Here is a 16,388-nt window from a genome sequence, read left to right on the forward strand (position 1 = left end):
AACAATGGCGAAATATACTCGAGGAGTTGGATGGCCTACTCCTGTTGCTGTAAAAGTATAAAAACGATTTAAGTTCAATAGACGGAGGCAAGGAATCCATTGCTGTCTATTGTCCGCACTCCCTGTTCTCTCAGATGTGACCATGTGGAAACCGATTACTGCATTGCAGCACGGTAAGTCATTGCAATTTAAATGCGGCCCAAAGATTTGCGAAACAAAATTACATCAGTCCATACATTTCATTAGTTCCCATCTGGAGTTTTGAGTTCAAGCCTGAGCATCACATCTCAGGATATGTTGGCCCTGGAGTGGCTGGGGTGTAGGAGGATATAAGAACATAAGAACTAGGAGCAGGAGTAGGCCATTTGGCGCCTCAAGCTTGCTCCGCCATTCAATAAGATCATGGCTGATCTTTTCATGAACTCAGCTCCACTTACCCGCCCGTTCACCCTTAATTCCTTTACTGTTCAAAAATCTGTCTATCTTTGCCTTAAAAACATTCAATGAAATAGCCTCAACTGCTTCACCGGGCAGGGAATTCCACAGATTAACAACCCTTTTGGTGAATCTCAGCTCAGTCGAAAAATCTGTTCCCCCTTATTTTGAGGCTATGCCCCTTAGTTCTGGTTTCACCCGCCAGTGGAAACAATCACCCTGCTTCTATGTTATCTATTCCCTTGATAATTTTATATGTTTCTATAAGATCCCCCCTCATTTAGAATTCTTCTAAATTCTAATGAGTCTAGTCCAGTCTACTCAGTTTCTCCTCATAAGCCAAGACTATGGCGAACTAGCATGCATAAATATGGGAACACATGTAATATAGAAGACTGGTGTAGTTATGCTTATGACAGATTAGATAGGGAGAAATTGTTTCCTCTGTTGAGGGAATCCAGTAAAATGGGCATTTGTTTTAAATTAGAGGGACATGGATCAAAGACAAGGTATGTGTTTTTTGATTTATTTCATTGGATGTGGGTGTCAGTGGCAAGCCCAGCAATTATTGCCCACCCCTCATTTCCCTTGAACCCAGCAGCTTGTCTAGGCTATTTCAGACAGCAGTTGAGAGTCAACCACATTGCTGTGGGTCTGGATTCACATAGGCCAGGTAAAGATGAGACCAGGTTGATGGCAAATTTCCTTCCCTAAAGGGGATTGGTGAACCCAATGGGATTTGTAGCAGCGTGCGACTTCTCGAGTAAAGTAGAATCATTGGAAGGGAACCCACTCATAGATCAGCTAGATAGTCAATATCTTTTCCCAAATGTAGGGGAGTCCAAAACTAGAGGACATAGGTTTAAGGTGAGAGGGAAGAGATACAAAAGGTCCAGAGGGTCAATTTTTTCACACAGAGGGTGGTGAGTGTCTGGAACAAGCTGCCAGAGGTAGTAATAGAGGCGGGTACAATTTTGTCTTTTAAAAAGCATTTAGACAGTTACATGGGTAAGATGGGTATAGAGGGATATGGGCCAAATTTGGGCAATTGGGATTCACTTAGGCATTTTTTTTAAAAAGGGCGGCATGGACAAGTTGGGCCAAAGGGCCTGTTTCCAAGCTGTAAACCTCTGACTCTGACTCTGAATGATTATGCCCCGACTGCAGAAATTGTGAAAATGTAAAAGCCATTGTAATGCTTCAAGCAATTTCTGACACCAACGTAACTTTACCCAGTTGGATACAACAAAAGTGACTGCTGGTGCTAATGATCTTTCTGCTTCGCCACAATTATAATGCAGATATCTTCAAAACAGCCATTACAACAGCTTGTGTAGGGAAATGTGTGCTGCACATGGGGCTAAAAGTCGACAGAAAGAGTAGGCTTTCTGTCAGAAAGGGAAGATTTGAACAATCAAAATGTAATCCCTTTGAATGCCAAGGATCAGATTGCTGCTTCTGAAACAATGTATAACAAAATAGAAACTCTTAGCATCACACATTTCAGTAGAACATTTTTTGGACATAAAAGAATGCGGATTATTTTTCAGTAAAATGGCCTCTTTTTGTCATGTGAGCTGAAGCCAGGTGGCAAGACAGCAGTAACGATATCTGTGATATACCAGTGGACAAAAAATACTGTCAATAAGGGAAGATATAACCCTAATGGCAGCAATGCTGTATCCATTAAGATTATACACGATGGCTGTGAGAGATAATGGACTGTAATATGATCCCAGCACATAAACTGCGAGAGGAGTTTATGTTACCGGAACCCCTTGATTATATTCCCAGAGTCTTTATTCTCAAAACTGTAGCTTCTGTGCACAGATTTTCTAACTTTGGATTATTTCTTGAGAAATCTGTGCTGATGGAATCACATCTTTAATGCACCACGTGATTATAGCCATCACATATGAAAACACACAGGGCACTGACAGCTTGTAACCACACTGGCAGGACAAAAGGGAGATAAAACATCAAATTGAAGCTGCACCTCTGATAAACAATATGATACCATGGAATAGCTTCAAGGTTCCAATCTAATTCAGGGATTCAGATGATGTCAAAATGCGAGAAAGAAGCCATTTATAACTATTGAACCTGCAGATTCCTTCCTGAAAAGCTGTTTTGAGTGTCCACACTTTCAATCTTATTACAAATAGGAATGCTTGCAAGGCTGTAAAGCTAACCACGTGGTTAAGGTACAGAAGGAAGTTAAATTAATATAATGCCACAACATGCCCATCAGAAACATCTCAAAATACTTTACATACAATGAATTCCTTTGAAAGGCAGTCGTGGTTTTATGTAGGCAAGTATGATACAGCAATTGCACACAAAAGGCAATGAGAGAAAAAAACCTGTGAACTTGGTGCTGGCAATGAGGAAAGTATCAGCCAGCTATTTTATAAATAGTGCCAGATCTTTATCATTCAAATGAACCACTGAAATGGACAGAGGTTTGTCTCAGTTTAACATCTTAAAGAATTGCACTGCTTACAATGCAATGCTCCCTTAATGCTACACTTGGCTGCCTAGATTTTTCTGATCAAATTCTGAAGTGGAGCACCAACCCAAAACATTCCGACTCAGTAAAAGAATTCCACCACATGAGCTAAATAGACAGTTAAACTGATTATCACAAATTAATATGGGGGAGGAAGGATTTCACATCTTGGTTGTTCACAATATCCCCAGCATTGAAATTGTTGCTTCAGTGGTCCCAGGTTTTTGCCTAGACTTTCCTACCTCGATAACCAATTGTTTTTGATCATTCTATATCAAGAAACATTGAAAATAGCAGGAGTAGGTCATTCAGCCTAGCGAACCTGCTCAATACGACCATGGCTAATCCTCTGTCTCAATGTCAGAACCCCTTTCTCTCACCATACCCCTTGATGCTTTTAGTGTCCAGAAGTCTATTTCTTTCTTAAATACATTCAATGACAGCCTCCACAGCCTAATGTGGTAGAGAATTCCACAGGTTCACCGCCCTCAAATGAAGAAATCTCTCTCTAACTCAGTCCTAAATGGTCCATATCCAAAAGACAGAGCCCCTAGTTTTCGAACCCCCACCAGCCAGGGGAACATCATCCCTGCATCCAATCTGTTCAGCCCTATCAGAATTTTATACGCTTAAGGAGCTCAGTGTTGGAACTCTTGCTATTATATATTAACGATTTGGACGTGAACGTGGGGGGAAAATTTGCAGACAACACAAAGATTGGCCAAGTAGTGGGTAGCTTTAATCTACAAAATTATAATCGATGGGTTGGTGGAGTGGGCAGCGAAGTGACAGATGAATTTTAACAGAAGTGTGAGTTAATGCATTTAGGGATGTCAAACAGTTATAGGGAATTTTTTTTTATTCATTCGTGGAACATGGGTGTCACTGGCTGGCCAGCATTTATTGCCCATCCCTAGAAGCCCTTGAGAAGGTAGTGGTGAGCTACCTTCTTGAATCGCTGCAGTTGGGGTGACATTCATTGCCCTTGAACTGAATAGTTTGATCGGACATTTCAGTGGGGCATTTAAGATTCAACCACACTGCTGTGGATCTGGAGTCATACCCCCTCGTGAACGTCACCACTGACCTGGGAAAAAGCTTCCCACCGTTCACCCTATCTATGCCTTTCATCACACTCCTGACTTGTGCCTTATGGATGGTGGACAGGCTCTGGGGAGTCAGGAGGTGAGTTACTCGCCGCATTTTTCCTAGTCTCTGACCTGTTCTTGTAGCCAGTGTTTATACGGCGAGTCCAATTGAGTTTCTGGTCAATGCAACCCCAAGGATATTGATAGTGGGGGATTCAATGATGGTAACACCACTGAATGTCAATAAATGGGAATATACTAAGGGTAGATGAAGTGAGAGATCTTGGCATACAAATACACAGGTCCCTAAGGCAGCAGTACAGGTAGACAAGGTTGTAAATAAGGCGTACGGAATGCTCTCCTTCATTGGCAGAGGTATAGAATATAAAATGATATAATGTTGGAATTGTATAAAACACTATCATTGTGAAGTACTTCGAACAGTTGGTCCAGCCTCCTAGACTGCCTGGATCGACTACAGCTCGCCTACCGCCGCAACGGGTCCACAGCAGATGCCATCTCCCTGGCCCTGCACTCAACCTGGAACATCTAGATAACAAAGACACCCATGCCAGGCTCCTATTTATTGACTACAGCTCAGCCTTCAACACTATTATTCCTACAAAACTCATCTCCAAACTGTGGCCTGGGCCTCAGCTCCTCTCTCTGCGACCGGATCTTGAACTTCCTAACCCACAGACCGCAATCAGTAAGTATAGGCAACAACACCTCCTCCACGATCATCCTACTATACTCCTTATACACCTGTGTGTGTGGCCAAATTCCCCTCCAACTCGGTTTTCAAGCTTGCTGACGATACCACCATAGTGGGTCAGATCTCAAACAATGACGAGACAGAGTACAGGAATGAGAGAGAGAAGCTAGTAAATAGATGCGACGACAATAATCTCTCCCTCAACATCAATAAAATGAAGATTGTCATCGACTTCAGGAAGTGTAGTGGAGAACATGCCCCTGTCTACATCAACAGGGAAAAGTAGAAATGGTCAAAAGCGTCAAGTTTTTAGGTGTCCAGATCACCAACAACCTGTCCTGGGCCCCAAGCCGACACTAACAAAGAACAAAACAAAGAACAGTATAGCACAGGAACAGTCGCTTCGGCCCTCCAAGCCTGCACCGATCACATTTACCTGTCTAGACCAACCACTTGTATCCCTCTATTCCCTGTTTGTTCATATGTCTATCAAGATAAGTCTCAATTGTGGCTAACGTAACTGCCTCAACCACCTCACTTGGCAGTGCATTCCAGACCCCCACCACCCTCTTTGTAAAAAAAACTTCACCCGCACATCTCCACTGAACCTTTCCCCCCTAATCTTGAACTTGTGCCCCCTTGTAATTGTCATTTCTTCCCTGGGATAAAGCTTGCAACTGTTCACCCTATCTATACCTCTCAATTTTATGAGGAGATTTATACTATTCCAACATTATATCGTTCTTAACTATAGTTCAGAAAGCCCATCAATGCCTCTACTTTCTCAGAAGACTAAGGAAATTTGGCATGTCAGCCAAGACTCTCACCAACTTTTACTGATGCACCATAGAAAACATTCTGTCTGGTTGTAACACAGTTTGGTATGGCTCCTGCTCTGTCCAAGACCGCAAGAAATTACAAAAGGTTGTGAATGTAGCCCAATCCATCACGCAAACCAGCCTCCCATCCATTGACTCTGTCTACACTTCCTGCTACCCCAACAAAGCAGCCAGCATAATTAAGGATCCCACGCACCCCGGACATTCTCTCTTCCACCTTCTTCTGTCGGGAAAAAGATACAAAAGTCTGAGGTCACGTACCAACCGACTCAAGAACAGCTTCTTCCTTGTGCCATCAGACTTTTGAATGGACCTACCTTACATTAAGCTGGTCTTTCTCTACACCCTAGCTATGACTGTAACACTACGTTCTGCACTCTCTCGTTTTCTTCTCTACGAATGGTATGCTTTGTCTGTATAGCACCAAGAAACAATACTTTTCACTGTATACTAATACATGTGACAATAATAAATCAAACTAATGAGGCCACAACTGGAGCAGTGTGCGCAGTTCTGGTCACTATATTGCAGGAACACAATTGCTCTAGAGAGTGCAGAGGAGGTTGATAAGAATGTTGCCAGGGCTGGAAAAGTGTAGCTATGAGGAGAGATTGGATAGGTTGGGGTTATTTTTCTTGGAACCAAGACGACTGAGGGGTGACTTGATTGAGGTGTACAAAATTATGAAGGGAAAAGACAGAGTAGACAGGATAAAATTGTTTCCCTTGGTGATGAATTCCAGAACCAGAGGATGTAGATTCAAGATAAGTAGCAGAAGGCGTATAGGGGACACGAGAAAGATTTCTTTTTCCACACAAAGGGTGGTGGGTATCTGGAATTCACTGCCCAATTTGGTGGCGGAAGCAGAGACACCAAAACTCTAAAACGTACCTGGATCTGCACCTTAAGTGCTGTAAGATACAGGGCTATGGGCCGGGTGGTGGGATTAGAAAGGGCACCTGGGTGTCCTCAGGCTGGCATAGACAAGATGGGCAAATGGCCTCCTTCTGTGCTGTAACTTTTCTATGGTTTTTCAGAATGTCCTGACACGAGTCCAAATACACTATGAACTCCTTGTCCTGCTGCTGTGGCTTATCTTGAAGTAGTGCTCACAAGCCTTTTGTATACTGTTTACTATCTCATACTCTTAAAGAGTTCCATATTCCTTGCGTCCGTTCAAAGCTGAAATTCTCAAGGTGCTCCAATCTTTGCTTATGCCTCAACTGTCATATGGGATTAGGTTTGTTGCCCTTCTTTTTCTACACGACCTCCAGAGATCGCCATACAGCCAACACTGGACAAAGAACACAATGTACAGGAGGTTCCAAGTCCCGATTTATATTTTCAAACCAACAAGCTCGCGGCAAGGACAACACGATGTAATGTACTCCCAGAGTAATTGTCACACAACAACACAATATGGATAGGCTGGTAACTTTTTATCCACAGGGCTTCTCACGTGTTTCAGTTGAAACAATTCAGTAAGGAGTGGGACATTAACCTCTGTGTATAGCTACCATATTCTTTTCACAAGGAGAAACTATCTACTTTAAAAGAGATTCATCGGAAATGAAATACAGGATTTCAATGATGTAACTTCAAAAATTCCAGAGATTTGATGTTTTAAATTGAGTTATAGTATTATGATCACAAAATAAATTTTAATTAGCTTTGCATTAGTTACATATACCACATTAGGGTGGCACAGTGGTTAGCACTGCTGCCTCACAGCGCTAGGGAACTGGTTCAATTCCCAGCTTGGGTCACTGGCTTTGCGGAGTCTGCATATTCTCCCCATGTCGGCATGGGTTTCCTCTAGGTACTCCAGTTTCCTCCCACAGTCCAAAAGATGTGGTTAGGTGCATTGGCTATGCTAAATTCTTCTCAGTGTACCTGAACAGGCGCCGGAGTGTAGCGACTAGGGGATTTTCACAATAACTTCATTGTAGCGTTAATGTAAGCCTACTTGTGACACTAACAAACAAACTTTAAACAATTGAAAATAGACATCATAAAGTGCATGTCAATATCTTACTGGGAAAAAATAATTTTTCCCAACCTAACCATGGAGAACAGAAACCCTCATTCACTGACAACAGTATTAAGCACCATTGTTAGAACATAACTAAAGACAATGAAGATCACATGTGTTTTGCAATTTTGAAAATACACAGTTCAACTACATACACTGAGCATAACTAGGAGCTGGAAACTCTGTATAGAGCCACAAGTATTACTGGTATACACCAGGACAAAAACAGCAAATGTGAAAGATTGAAAACAAACTTGTAATTAAAGATTATATTTGGTGTCTTCATAAAACACACTTCAGAGCTAATCAATTACAGGTGAAGATGTGTTCTGAGTAAACACAGGAACCAATTTGCCAATAGCACCGTCCCACAAACGACAGGTGAATTACATACCCTGACACTGCTCAGTGCACAAGAACACAGGCAATTGGGACTAGCTTAGTGATTAAAAAAGGGGCGTCATGGACAAGTCGGTCGAAGGGCCTGTTGGCATGCTGTAAACTCAGTCTCCCTAATTTTCTCTGGATAATGCCTATGATTATTTGACACCCACTTTTAACATGTCCATGGAGTTTCAAACAAACGGCAACACCTTGCAACTACGCATCACTTGGGTCAGTATTGCACCGAAATGTCAATCTGGAAAATGTGCTCAATTCCCAGAATTAGAATTTGTTTGAAATCATGGCCTTCTGACTCAAGGCACAATATGCCAGAGAGTCGGGCTGAAATGTACTTGTTACCACATTTAGTTATAATAAAAGGCATGCATGTGAAAAATACCTTGAACAAAGTTCAATAAATGAGACACTTTGCAACCGAGCACTCACCTGTTTGAAGCAGAAAGGCATAGTGAGGACACTCACTCCCACTATACTGTTCACCACGTTCATGATGTAGCCCCAGTTTGAAGCCGTCATGCTGGACTAGTTTTGGGGGGAAAGCTATCACAGAATCTCAGATTAGGGCTTTTAAAAAAAAAACTAATTTCAGTGTGGATTACTTTTCTTCTGACGTTGACAGTATTAACAGTACAGTTAATGACCTGTAGCTATATAAACGAGAAAAATAGCTGCCTATTTGAGTCTTGCCCGCATTGGAAAACTAAATATGAAAGTGTTTTCTAAATCTCAACGTGCAATTTCCGAGTTTGAAATTCATTGTAACTTTTACTAATTCTGCAGTGACTGCCTAGAGAAAAACGTCCTGGTATGGAGTCATCAGTATGCAAGGAAAATTATGGCACTCTACCCAAAAGGAAACCTCACCCAAGACGGAATCTGTTACTGAAAAAGCCGGAGTGGATTGTTGTATAGAAATTAATTACAAGATGTTTACAGGGCTCAAAGCCTGAAATAAGGCGGGAAAAGTGAGATAACGGAAAGGGAATAATAGTTAAAATGCTAATCGAGAGAAAAAAAGCAAAATAAACTCAACGATGAGGCAGGAAACAAGAGGGGATTTTGGAAGTTCGACAGAATGTGTAAAGACCACAAACAACTTAAAATGAACTGAAGTTGTTTGTGGCTAAGACTGCAGGAGGGGATACTGGATATAAAATAAATTGAAGTGAGAAAAGCGAGTGTGGGAGTGGAGCGGCTGAGGGGCAGCAGCACTTTGCAGTGACGTGGCGAATGCTGAGAAGCAAAAACTCTGCAGTTTGGAGGTTTCTGTTCACCAACAGCCTGTTAACTCCGTGTGTGTGGTCACACTTTCTCCCAGTGTGTGTCTGTGTTCTCTCCCTGTGTGTATGTTTACTATGTGTGTGTTTTCGCTCACCTTGTGTGTGCTCACTCTCTCTCTCTGTGTGGCTGTGCTCAGTGTGTGTGTTCACGCTCTACCTGCGTGCTTACTTTGTGTGCTCACTCTCTCACCGCGTTCAGTGTGTGTGGCTGTGCTCACCCTGTCTCTCTGTGTGTGGGCTCTCCCTCGCTGTGTTTGTGCTCACTGTCTCCCTGTGTGTGTTTGGCTGCGCTCACCCTCTATCTCCCTGTGTGCCTCTCCCTCGCTGTGTTTGTGCTCACTCTGTCTCCCTGTGTGTGTGACTGTGCTCACCCTGTGTGTGCTGTCTCCCTCTCACTGTGTCGGTGCTCTCTGTCTCACTCTGTGTCCTGTCAGTGAGGCTCCTCACCAGGCAGCAGTCCCAGGCCCAGCTCGCAGCACTCTTCTCCCCTCCGTTACCGGCCCAGGCGCTTTCCCCTCCGCCGCCGCCGGCGCTCGCCAACAACAACAACAGGCGCCCCTTTATCCTCTCTCCCGTCTGGACAACTTCTCACTGCCGGAGGAGCCAGCTCAGTCAGGCCCTCTCCTCCTCCTGCCAGCCTCCCCTTTAATCCGCCACCCATTCACATTCCCCCTCTCCCTCTCTCACTCTTTCCACTTTCTCTCTCTCCGCCGGCGTCTCCAGGAAGTCCTCATTTAACAACAAGTGCTGCCCTGGACGGATGGGCCTCTCCTTCACCCTCTATGCTCTCTCTCTCTCTCCACTCCTAGCGTCGCCCGTGCGGCAGGGAGGACTCATTACACCATGTTGGATTTTTAAAAAAAACTTACCTTTGCAGTCTCTATCTCCAACCAATCATTGACTAAATAGGTGACCGTTGCTTCTTATGAAATAAAATGATTTTGCTCTAAGGTTGACATTGTTGTGCTGATTTATGTGCCTGACCCCACCCCCCCACCATAGAAACAGAAAAATTAGAAACAGGAGTTTGAAATGCTCCGCCATTCATTTTGATCAAATTTAATATCCTGATTTCCCCCCCATATCCCTTGATCCCTTTAGCCCCAAGAGCTATATCTAATTTATTCTTGAAATCAGACAATGTTTTGGCCTCAACTACATGCTGTGGTAGTGAATTCCACACATTCTCCGCCCTCTGGGTGAAGAAATTTCTCCTCACCTCAGTTCTAAAAGGTTTTCCCCTTATCCTCAAACTATGACCCCTACTTCTGGACTCCCCCATCGTTGAGAACATTCTGAATCTACCCTGTCCAACCCTGTTAAAATTTTATAAGTTTCTATAAAAACAAAGAAAATAAAGCACAGTGTCTCCTGCATAGATATTGACTGCCTGCTGCTTTTATGTTAGATTCCCAAGTTTTGCAGATGTTTAGTTTTTTTACTTGTAGCTGTTCAATTATTCAAGGTTATCTGGGGTAGGTGGGAATGTGGAGTTGATTTGATTTAATTTATTATTGTCACATATATTGATATACAGTGAAAAGTATTGTTTCTTGCACACTATACAGACAAATCATACTGTTCATAGAGTACATGAGGAGAACGAAAGGTGAGGGTGCATAATGTAATGTTACAGTCATAGCTGGGATGTAGAAAAAGATCAACTTTCTATAAGGTAGGTCAATTCAAAAGTCTGACAGCAGCAGGGAAGAAGCTGTTCTTGAGTCGGTTGGTACGTGACCTCAGACTTTTGTATCTTTTTCCCAACGGAAGAAGGTGGGAGAGAGAATGTCCAGGGTGCATAGCATCCTAGATTATACTGGCTGCTTTTCCGAGGCAGCGGGAAGTGTAGGCAGAGTCAATTGATGGGAGGTTACATTGCGTGATGTATTGGGCTATGTTCACAACTCTTTATAGTTTCTTGCGGTCTTGGTCGGAGCAAAGGCCATACCAAGCTGTGATACACCCGGAAAGGATGCTTTCTATGGTGCATCTGTAAAAATTGGTGAGAGTCGTAGCGGACATGCCAAATTTCCTTAGCCTCCTGAGAAAGTAGAAGTGTTGGTGGGCTTTCTTAACTATAGCATCAGCGCGGAGGGACAAGACTGGACACCTAGAAACTTGAAGCTGTCAACCATTTCCACTTCCTTACCATTGATGTAGACAGGGGCATGTCCTCCACTATGCTTCCTGAAGTTGATGACAATCTTGAGGTTACAATCTGATCAGCCATGATTGAGTGGTGGCAGAAACATGAGGAGCCGTCTGGCCTACTGCTCCCAATTCGTATATTCATATGATGTAAGTTTAAAAATCTTTCATTCATTTTAAACAATGCAGTTTCCATATCCAACCAATAATGAACTAAATATATGACCATTGCTTCACAAAAGATAAAATTAGTTTGCGCTAAGTTTGACATTGTTGTACTAATTGAAACTGGTAATGGTCAGATAAACAGACCAGAGGTTCCCAATGGTGGGCTGTGATAGGTAGATTCCTGATCTACAAGGGTGTCAAAGGGGGTAGACAGAAAAGTAAAGTTGAAGCCACAGTCAGATCAACTGTGATCTTATCAAATGGTAGAGCAGGCTTGAGGGGTGAAATGGCCCCTACCTGCTCCTAATTCCTATGTTTGTGACAAGGTTATCAATCAGGATGAGGAGGAAGCTTGCACTGAGCAAATATGAATTATGTGCATTTAATATATGGCTGTATTTCATAATCCAGTGAAGGGCGAATTCTGTTGCTGTTTTCTTCAGCTGGGGGAATGCTGTCAGTGAAGAGTTGACACATTCATAGAATCATAGAAATCATAGAAACCCTACAGTACAGAAAGAGGCCATTCTGCCCATCGAGTCTGCATCGACCACAATCCCACCCAGGCCCTACCCCCATATCCCTACATATTTTACCCACTAATCCCTCTAATCTACGCATCCCAGGACACTAAGGGGCAATTTTAGCATGGCCAATCAACCTAACCCGCACATCTTTGGAGTGTGGGAGGAAACCGGAGCACCCGGAGGAACCCACGCAGACACGAGGAGAATGTGCAAATTCCACACACACAGTGACCCAAGCCGGGAATCGAACCCAGGTCCCTGGAGCTGTGAAGCAGCAGTGCTAACCACTGTGCTACCGTGCCGCCCATGTTCCTGGAAGTTTCATCAAATGACAGCCTGCTTCCAGTTGCCTGCTCTCCATACTTCCATGATTAGTCACCCAACACACCCAGTCTCATGGTTCACTATTTTCCCATGCTACTTGAAAAGCAAACAGTCTCTTCCTTACCTGATTGGAAGATTCTTCACCATCTCCCATTTCCATTTTTTTGTGAATGAGCAAGTGTTCCTTTTATCACCCCTATAATTTGTTTCTCTTATTGCACACAGCAGTCAGTATCCTGGAGATGAATTGTGAATTCCTGGAGTCTCCAGGCCAACCAGTAGCGTTGGCAACCCATTGATCCATGTGCAATCGTTATGGCTCATTTTCCAATTGCAACAATCACCAAGGACAAGCCAGACTCAATCTGAAGTATGTGGACCATGTAGCTCAGATCCCAATGGGCAAGTATCTCCGAATGGACAAGCTGACAGTAGCCACAGATGGAGCAGCAGTCACAAATCAAGAAACCCACAGAATGAAGTTGTGGATCATGTGAAGCCTGCTAGAAAGATTCCAGAAAAAGCAGCATTCTTGATGATGTGTGCATACTTGTTGGTGCTTGTAGGCCACATCCATATCTTACTTCAGCAGCTGGTAATGGGACTCACTCATGAGTGGGAGGTTTCAACGTGCACAGAGCAAAGGGTTAACATTTTATGGATGGCACAGTGGTTAGCACTGCTGCCTCACAACGCCAGGGCTCAATTCCAGCTTGGGTCACTGTCTATGTGGAGCTTGCACCTTCTCCCCGTGTCTGTGTGGGTTTCCTCCGGATGCTCTGGTTTCCTCCCACAGTAAGAAGTTTAACAACACCAGGTTAAAGTCCAACAGGTTTATTTGGTAGCAAAAGCCACACAAGCTTTCGAGGCTCTAAGCCCCTTCTTCAGGTGAGTGGGAATTCTGTTCACAAACAGAACTTATAAAGACACAGACTCAATTTACATGAATAATGGTTGGAATGCGAATACTTACAACTAATCCAGTCTTTAAGAAACAAAACAATGGGAGTGGAGAGAGCATCAAGACAGGCTAAAAAGATGTGTATTGGCTCCAGACAAGACAGCCAGTGAAACTCTGCAGGTCCACGCAACTGTGGGGGTTACAGATAGTGTGACATGAACCCAATATCCCGGTTGAGGCCGTCCTTGTGTGTGCGGAACTTGGCTATCAGTTTCTGCTCAGCGACTCTGCGCTGTCGTGTGTCGCGAAGGCCGCCTTGGAGAACGCTTACCCGAATATCAGAGGCCGAATGCCCGTGACCTTCGCGACACACGACAGCGCAGAGTCGCTGAGCAGAAACTGATAGCCAAGTTCCGCACACACAAGGACGGCCTCAACCGGGATATTGGGTTCATGTCACACTATCTGTAACCCCCACAGTTGCGTGGACCTGCAGAGTTTCACTGGCTGTCTTGTCTGGAGACAATACACATCTTTTTAGCCTGTCTTGATGCTCTCTCCACTCCCATTGTCTTGTTTCTTAAAGACTGGATTAGTTGTAAGTATTCGCATTCCAACCATTATTCATGTAAATTGAGTCTGTGTCTTTATAAGTTCTGTTTGTGAACAGAATTCCCACTCACCTGAAGAAGGGGCTTAGAGCCTCGAAAGCTTGTGTGGCTTTTGCTACCAAATAAACCTGTTGGACTTTAACCTGGTGTTGTTAAACTTCTTACTGTGTTTACCCCAGTCCAACGCCGGCATCTCCACATCATTCCTCCCACAGTCCAAAGATGTGCGGGTTAGGTTGACTGGCCATGCTAAATTGCCCCTTAGTGTCAAGGGGATTAAATTAGCAAGGAAAATAAGTGGGGTTACGGGGACGGAGCCTGGGTGGGATTGTTGTCAGTGCAGGCTCGATGGGCCGAATGATCTCCTTCTGGACTGTAGGGATTCTACTTTATTTTATGATTTACAAATGTATCAGGCACAGTAAGATGTAGGGCCTAAATTCTAGATGCAGCCTTGGTGATTTTTATCGCAGGAGGGGGTTACTTTCACTAATAATGTCCATTTTATTGTGCCATAACTGCCTTAATAGAGTTTTAACTGGTCTCCTAATGATACACTGATACCATTATTACCATATATGTCATATTAGCTGAGGAAATTAAATCCTCTGTCCAATGCAAAAATATTGGGCAGCAATTGCAACTGTAGCAGAAAACACAAAATTAGTGGGGCAGATCAGCTGCCCGTTAAACACCCGATCCAAATATTTAAGAGGTGGCCCCCTGTTCCATTCATTTTACATTCCTAAAAGTTCAATCCACTGTTTCTTCAAAAGAGGAGGGGGGAAGTGCATGGGACATGAATTTTCTGCAGCAACTTCAGCAAAAAAAAATATAGTTTGGGAACTTCTGGATCAGACATTTTGATGATTTCTACACTTGATAAAGCTTTCTGCAGAACTTACGTGAGATAAAAATGATTAATCAGTGTTGACTCTAATTGTTCTAATTCCTAAACAAGCCCACTCTTCACAGAAATAAATTAAATGGCATTATTTTATTTTTCAACTATATTCTGTTTACAAAGGTGAGCTTTTCCGAGATGGAGTTAATAATTCCTGAAAGGCCCAGGGGAATGGTGAGTGGTTAGAAACTCAAGAAGTACTTTAACACAATGGCAAAGTGCCCTCGCTCATCAGCTTTTCCCAATTTTCCAGAATACACATTTATAAACTATTTATACTATACATAAACTGATTACCTTTTTCTAGTGAAGCTGCACAGTAATTATAAGCAGAATGTATTGCAGCCAAGCACATGACACGATAAGTATCTCCACTCATGAGGCTAATTATAACCATACCGTGACTGTGTCGCATGAGTTAGCCAGTCAGCCTCACTAAGAAAGCTACTTGTCATAGCATGTGGCAGGCCACTATATATCTTGCATCTTAATTCTTTTATACGGTGGTGTCAGAAGCAGTTGCAGTAACAGGGATTTATCATTCAAAACACCTCAATTAGGATGTAAAATATTCACATCATTAAAGATTATAGACAGTACTTTCATAACAGCAATCTTTGTCTTCAATAACCAATAGGGTGAGTTGTTGCCTTTCTTGGAGCATTGTTGTTTCCTTAACAATTTCATTTAGTAAATTCCTTCAGAAAAAAAATGTTAAATTTAGTGTGTTCTTTTTATCTTGTGGACACCAGTGTTGTCAGAATGTCCTCATTCTCAGTTTCCCCTTTAGACTCACCTCGTGTGTGTCACTCCATATGGAGGATATGAGAGGCATGATAAAATGAAAAGTAGCACCAAAGACATTTGCAGTCCTGTCCTCAAAGTATTTGTTGCCTCATCAACACGACTGCCACCTTTCCTGAGCTCATCATTTTTATTTCAAGAACATCACCACAATCCTTCATGAGAATGCCAGCATTTCCATCCCCAAGGCCACCATTACCTACCACAGCTCTCCCATGCAGAAATGAAATGCTTAAAACATCTGTTGTGCAGTTGCCAATTACCGGTATTATTGTTTTAATGTTTGGAAGATAATAAGGCCAGAAGTTTCAAGATGGATTTAAACAGGCTGTGAGCTTTTAAAATAAACACAGGGCCATCTATTACTGTTTGTGACTGTAACAAGCCTGATATTCAAACATTTAGAAGACTAATCATCTTAATTGAGCTGTCGGTGCATGTTACTGTTAGTTTTGAAAGCAATGTTTGCAATATGCTATATCTAAGTTAGTATTTATGTAGTTTAATATATTTGTGAGTGTATGTTTAAAAGTTAGTCCAGACTAAAATTCCATCCTTAAGGGGCATAAGGTGCTACACCACACTGAAACCTTAACCAAGCACACTATCAAGATGGACCCAACAAATTCCCTCTGGGGTCTCCTAGTTTTCACATCATGGACCAGAACATGAATGATTCTGGGCTCCTTTCTAAC

At 42.9% G+C, this 16,388-nt stretch overlaps 1 protein-coding gene across 2 annotated transcripts in view; it reads right to left on the reverse strand.

Annotated features, from left to right (window-relative positions):
- slc38a10 (solute carrier family 38 member 10) overlaps positions 1 to 10,024 on the reverse strand; it is a 131,197-nt gene extending 121,173 nt beyond the window's left edge. The window contains exons 1-2 of one of the 2 annotated variants that reach the window (XM_078225574.1): positions 9,751 to 10,024; positions 8,450 to 8,563 (exon numbers count right to left, since the gene is read on the reverse strand). In XM_078225574.1, coding sequence (XP_078081700.1) covers positions 8,450 to 8,539 — 90 coding nt within the window. In that variant the 5' untranslated portion in view covers positions 8,540 to 8,563; positions 9,751 to 10,024. Of the gene's footprint in view, positions 1 to 8,449; positions 8,588 to 9,750 lie in introns of both variants that reach the window. The other variant, XM_078225575.1, reaches the window with a different exon arrangement.
- Between the last annotated feature and the right edge of the window lie 6,364 nt (positions 10,025 to 16,388).

This window comes from Mustelus asterias, chromosome 12, assembly GCF_964213995.1.
Source record: "Mustelus asterias chromosome 12, sMusAst1.hap1.1, whole genome shotgun sequence".
In the NCBI taxonomy this organism is placed as follows: domain Eukaryota; kingdom Metazoa; phylum Chordata; class Chondrichthyes; order Carcharhiniformes; family Triakidae; genus Mustelus; species Mustelus asterias.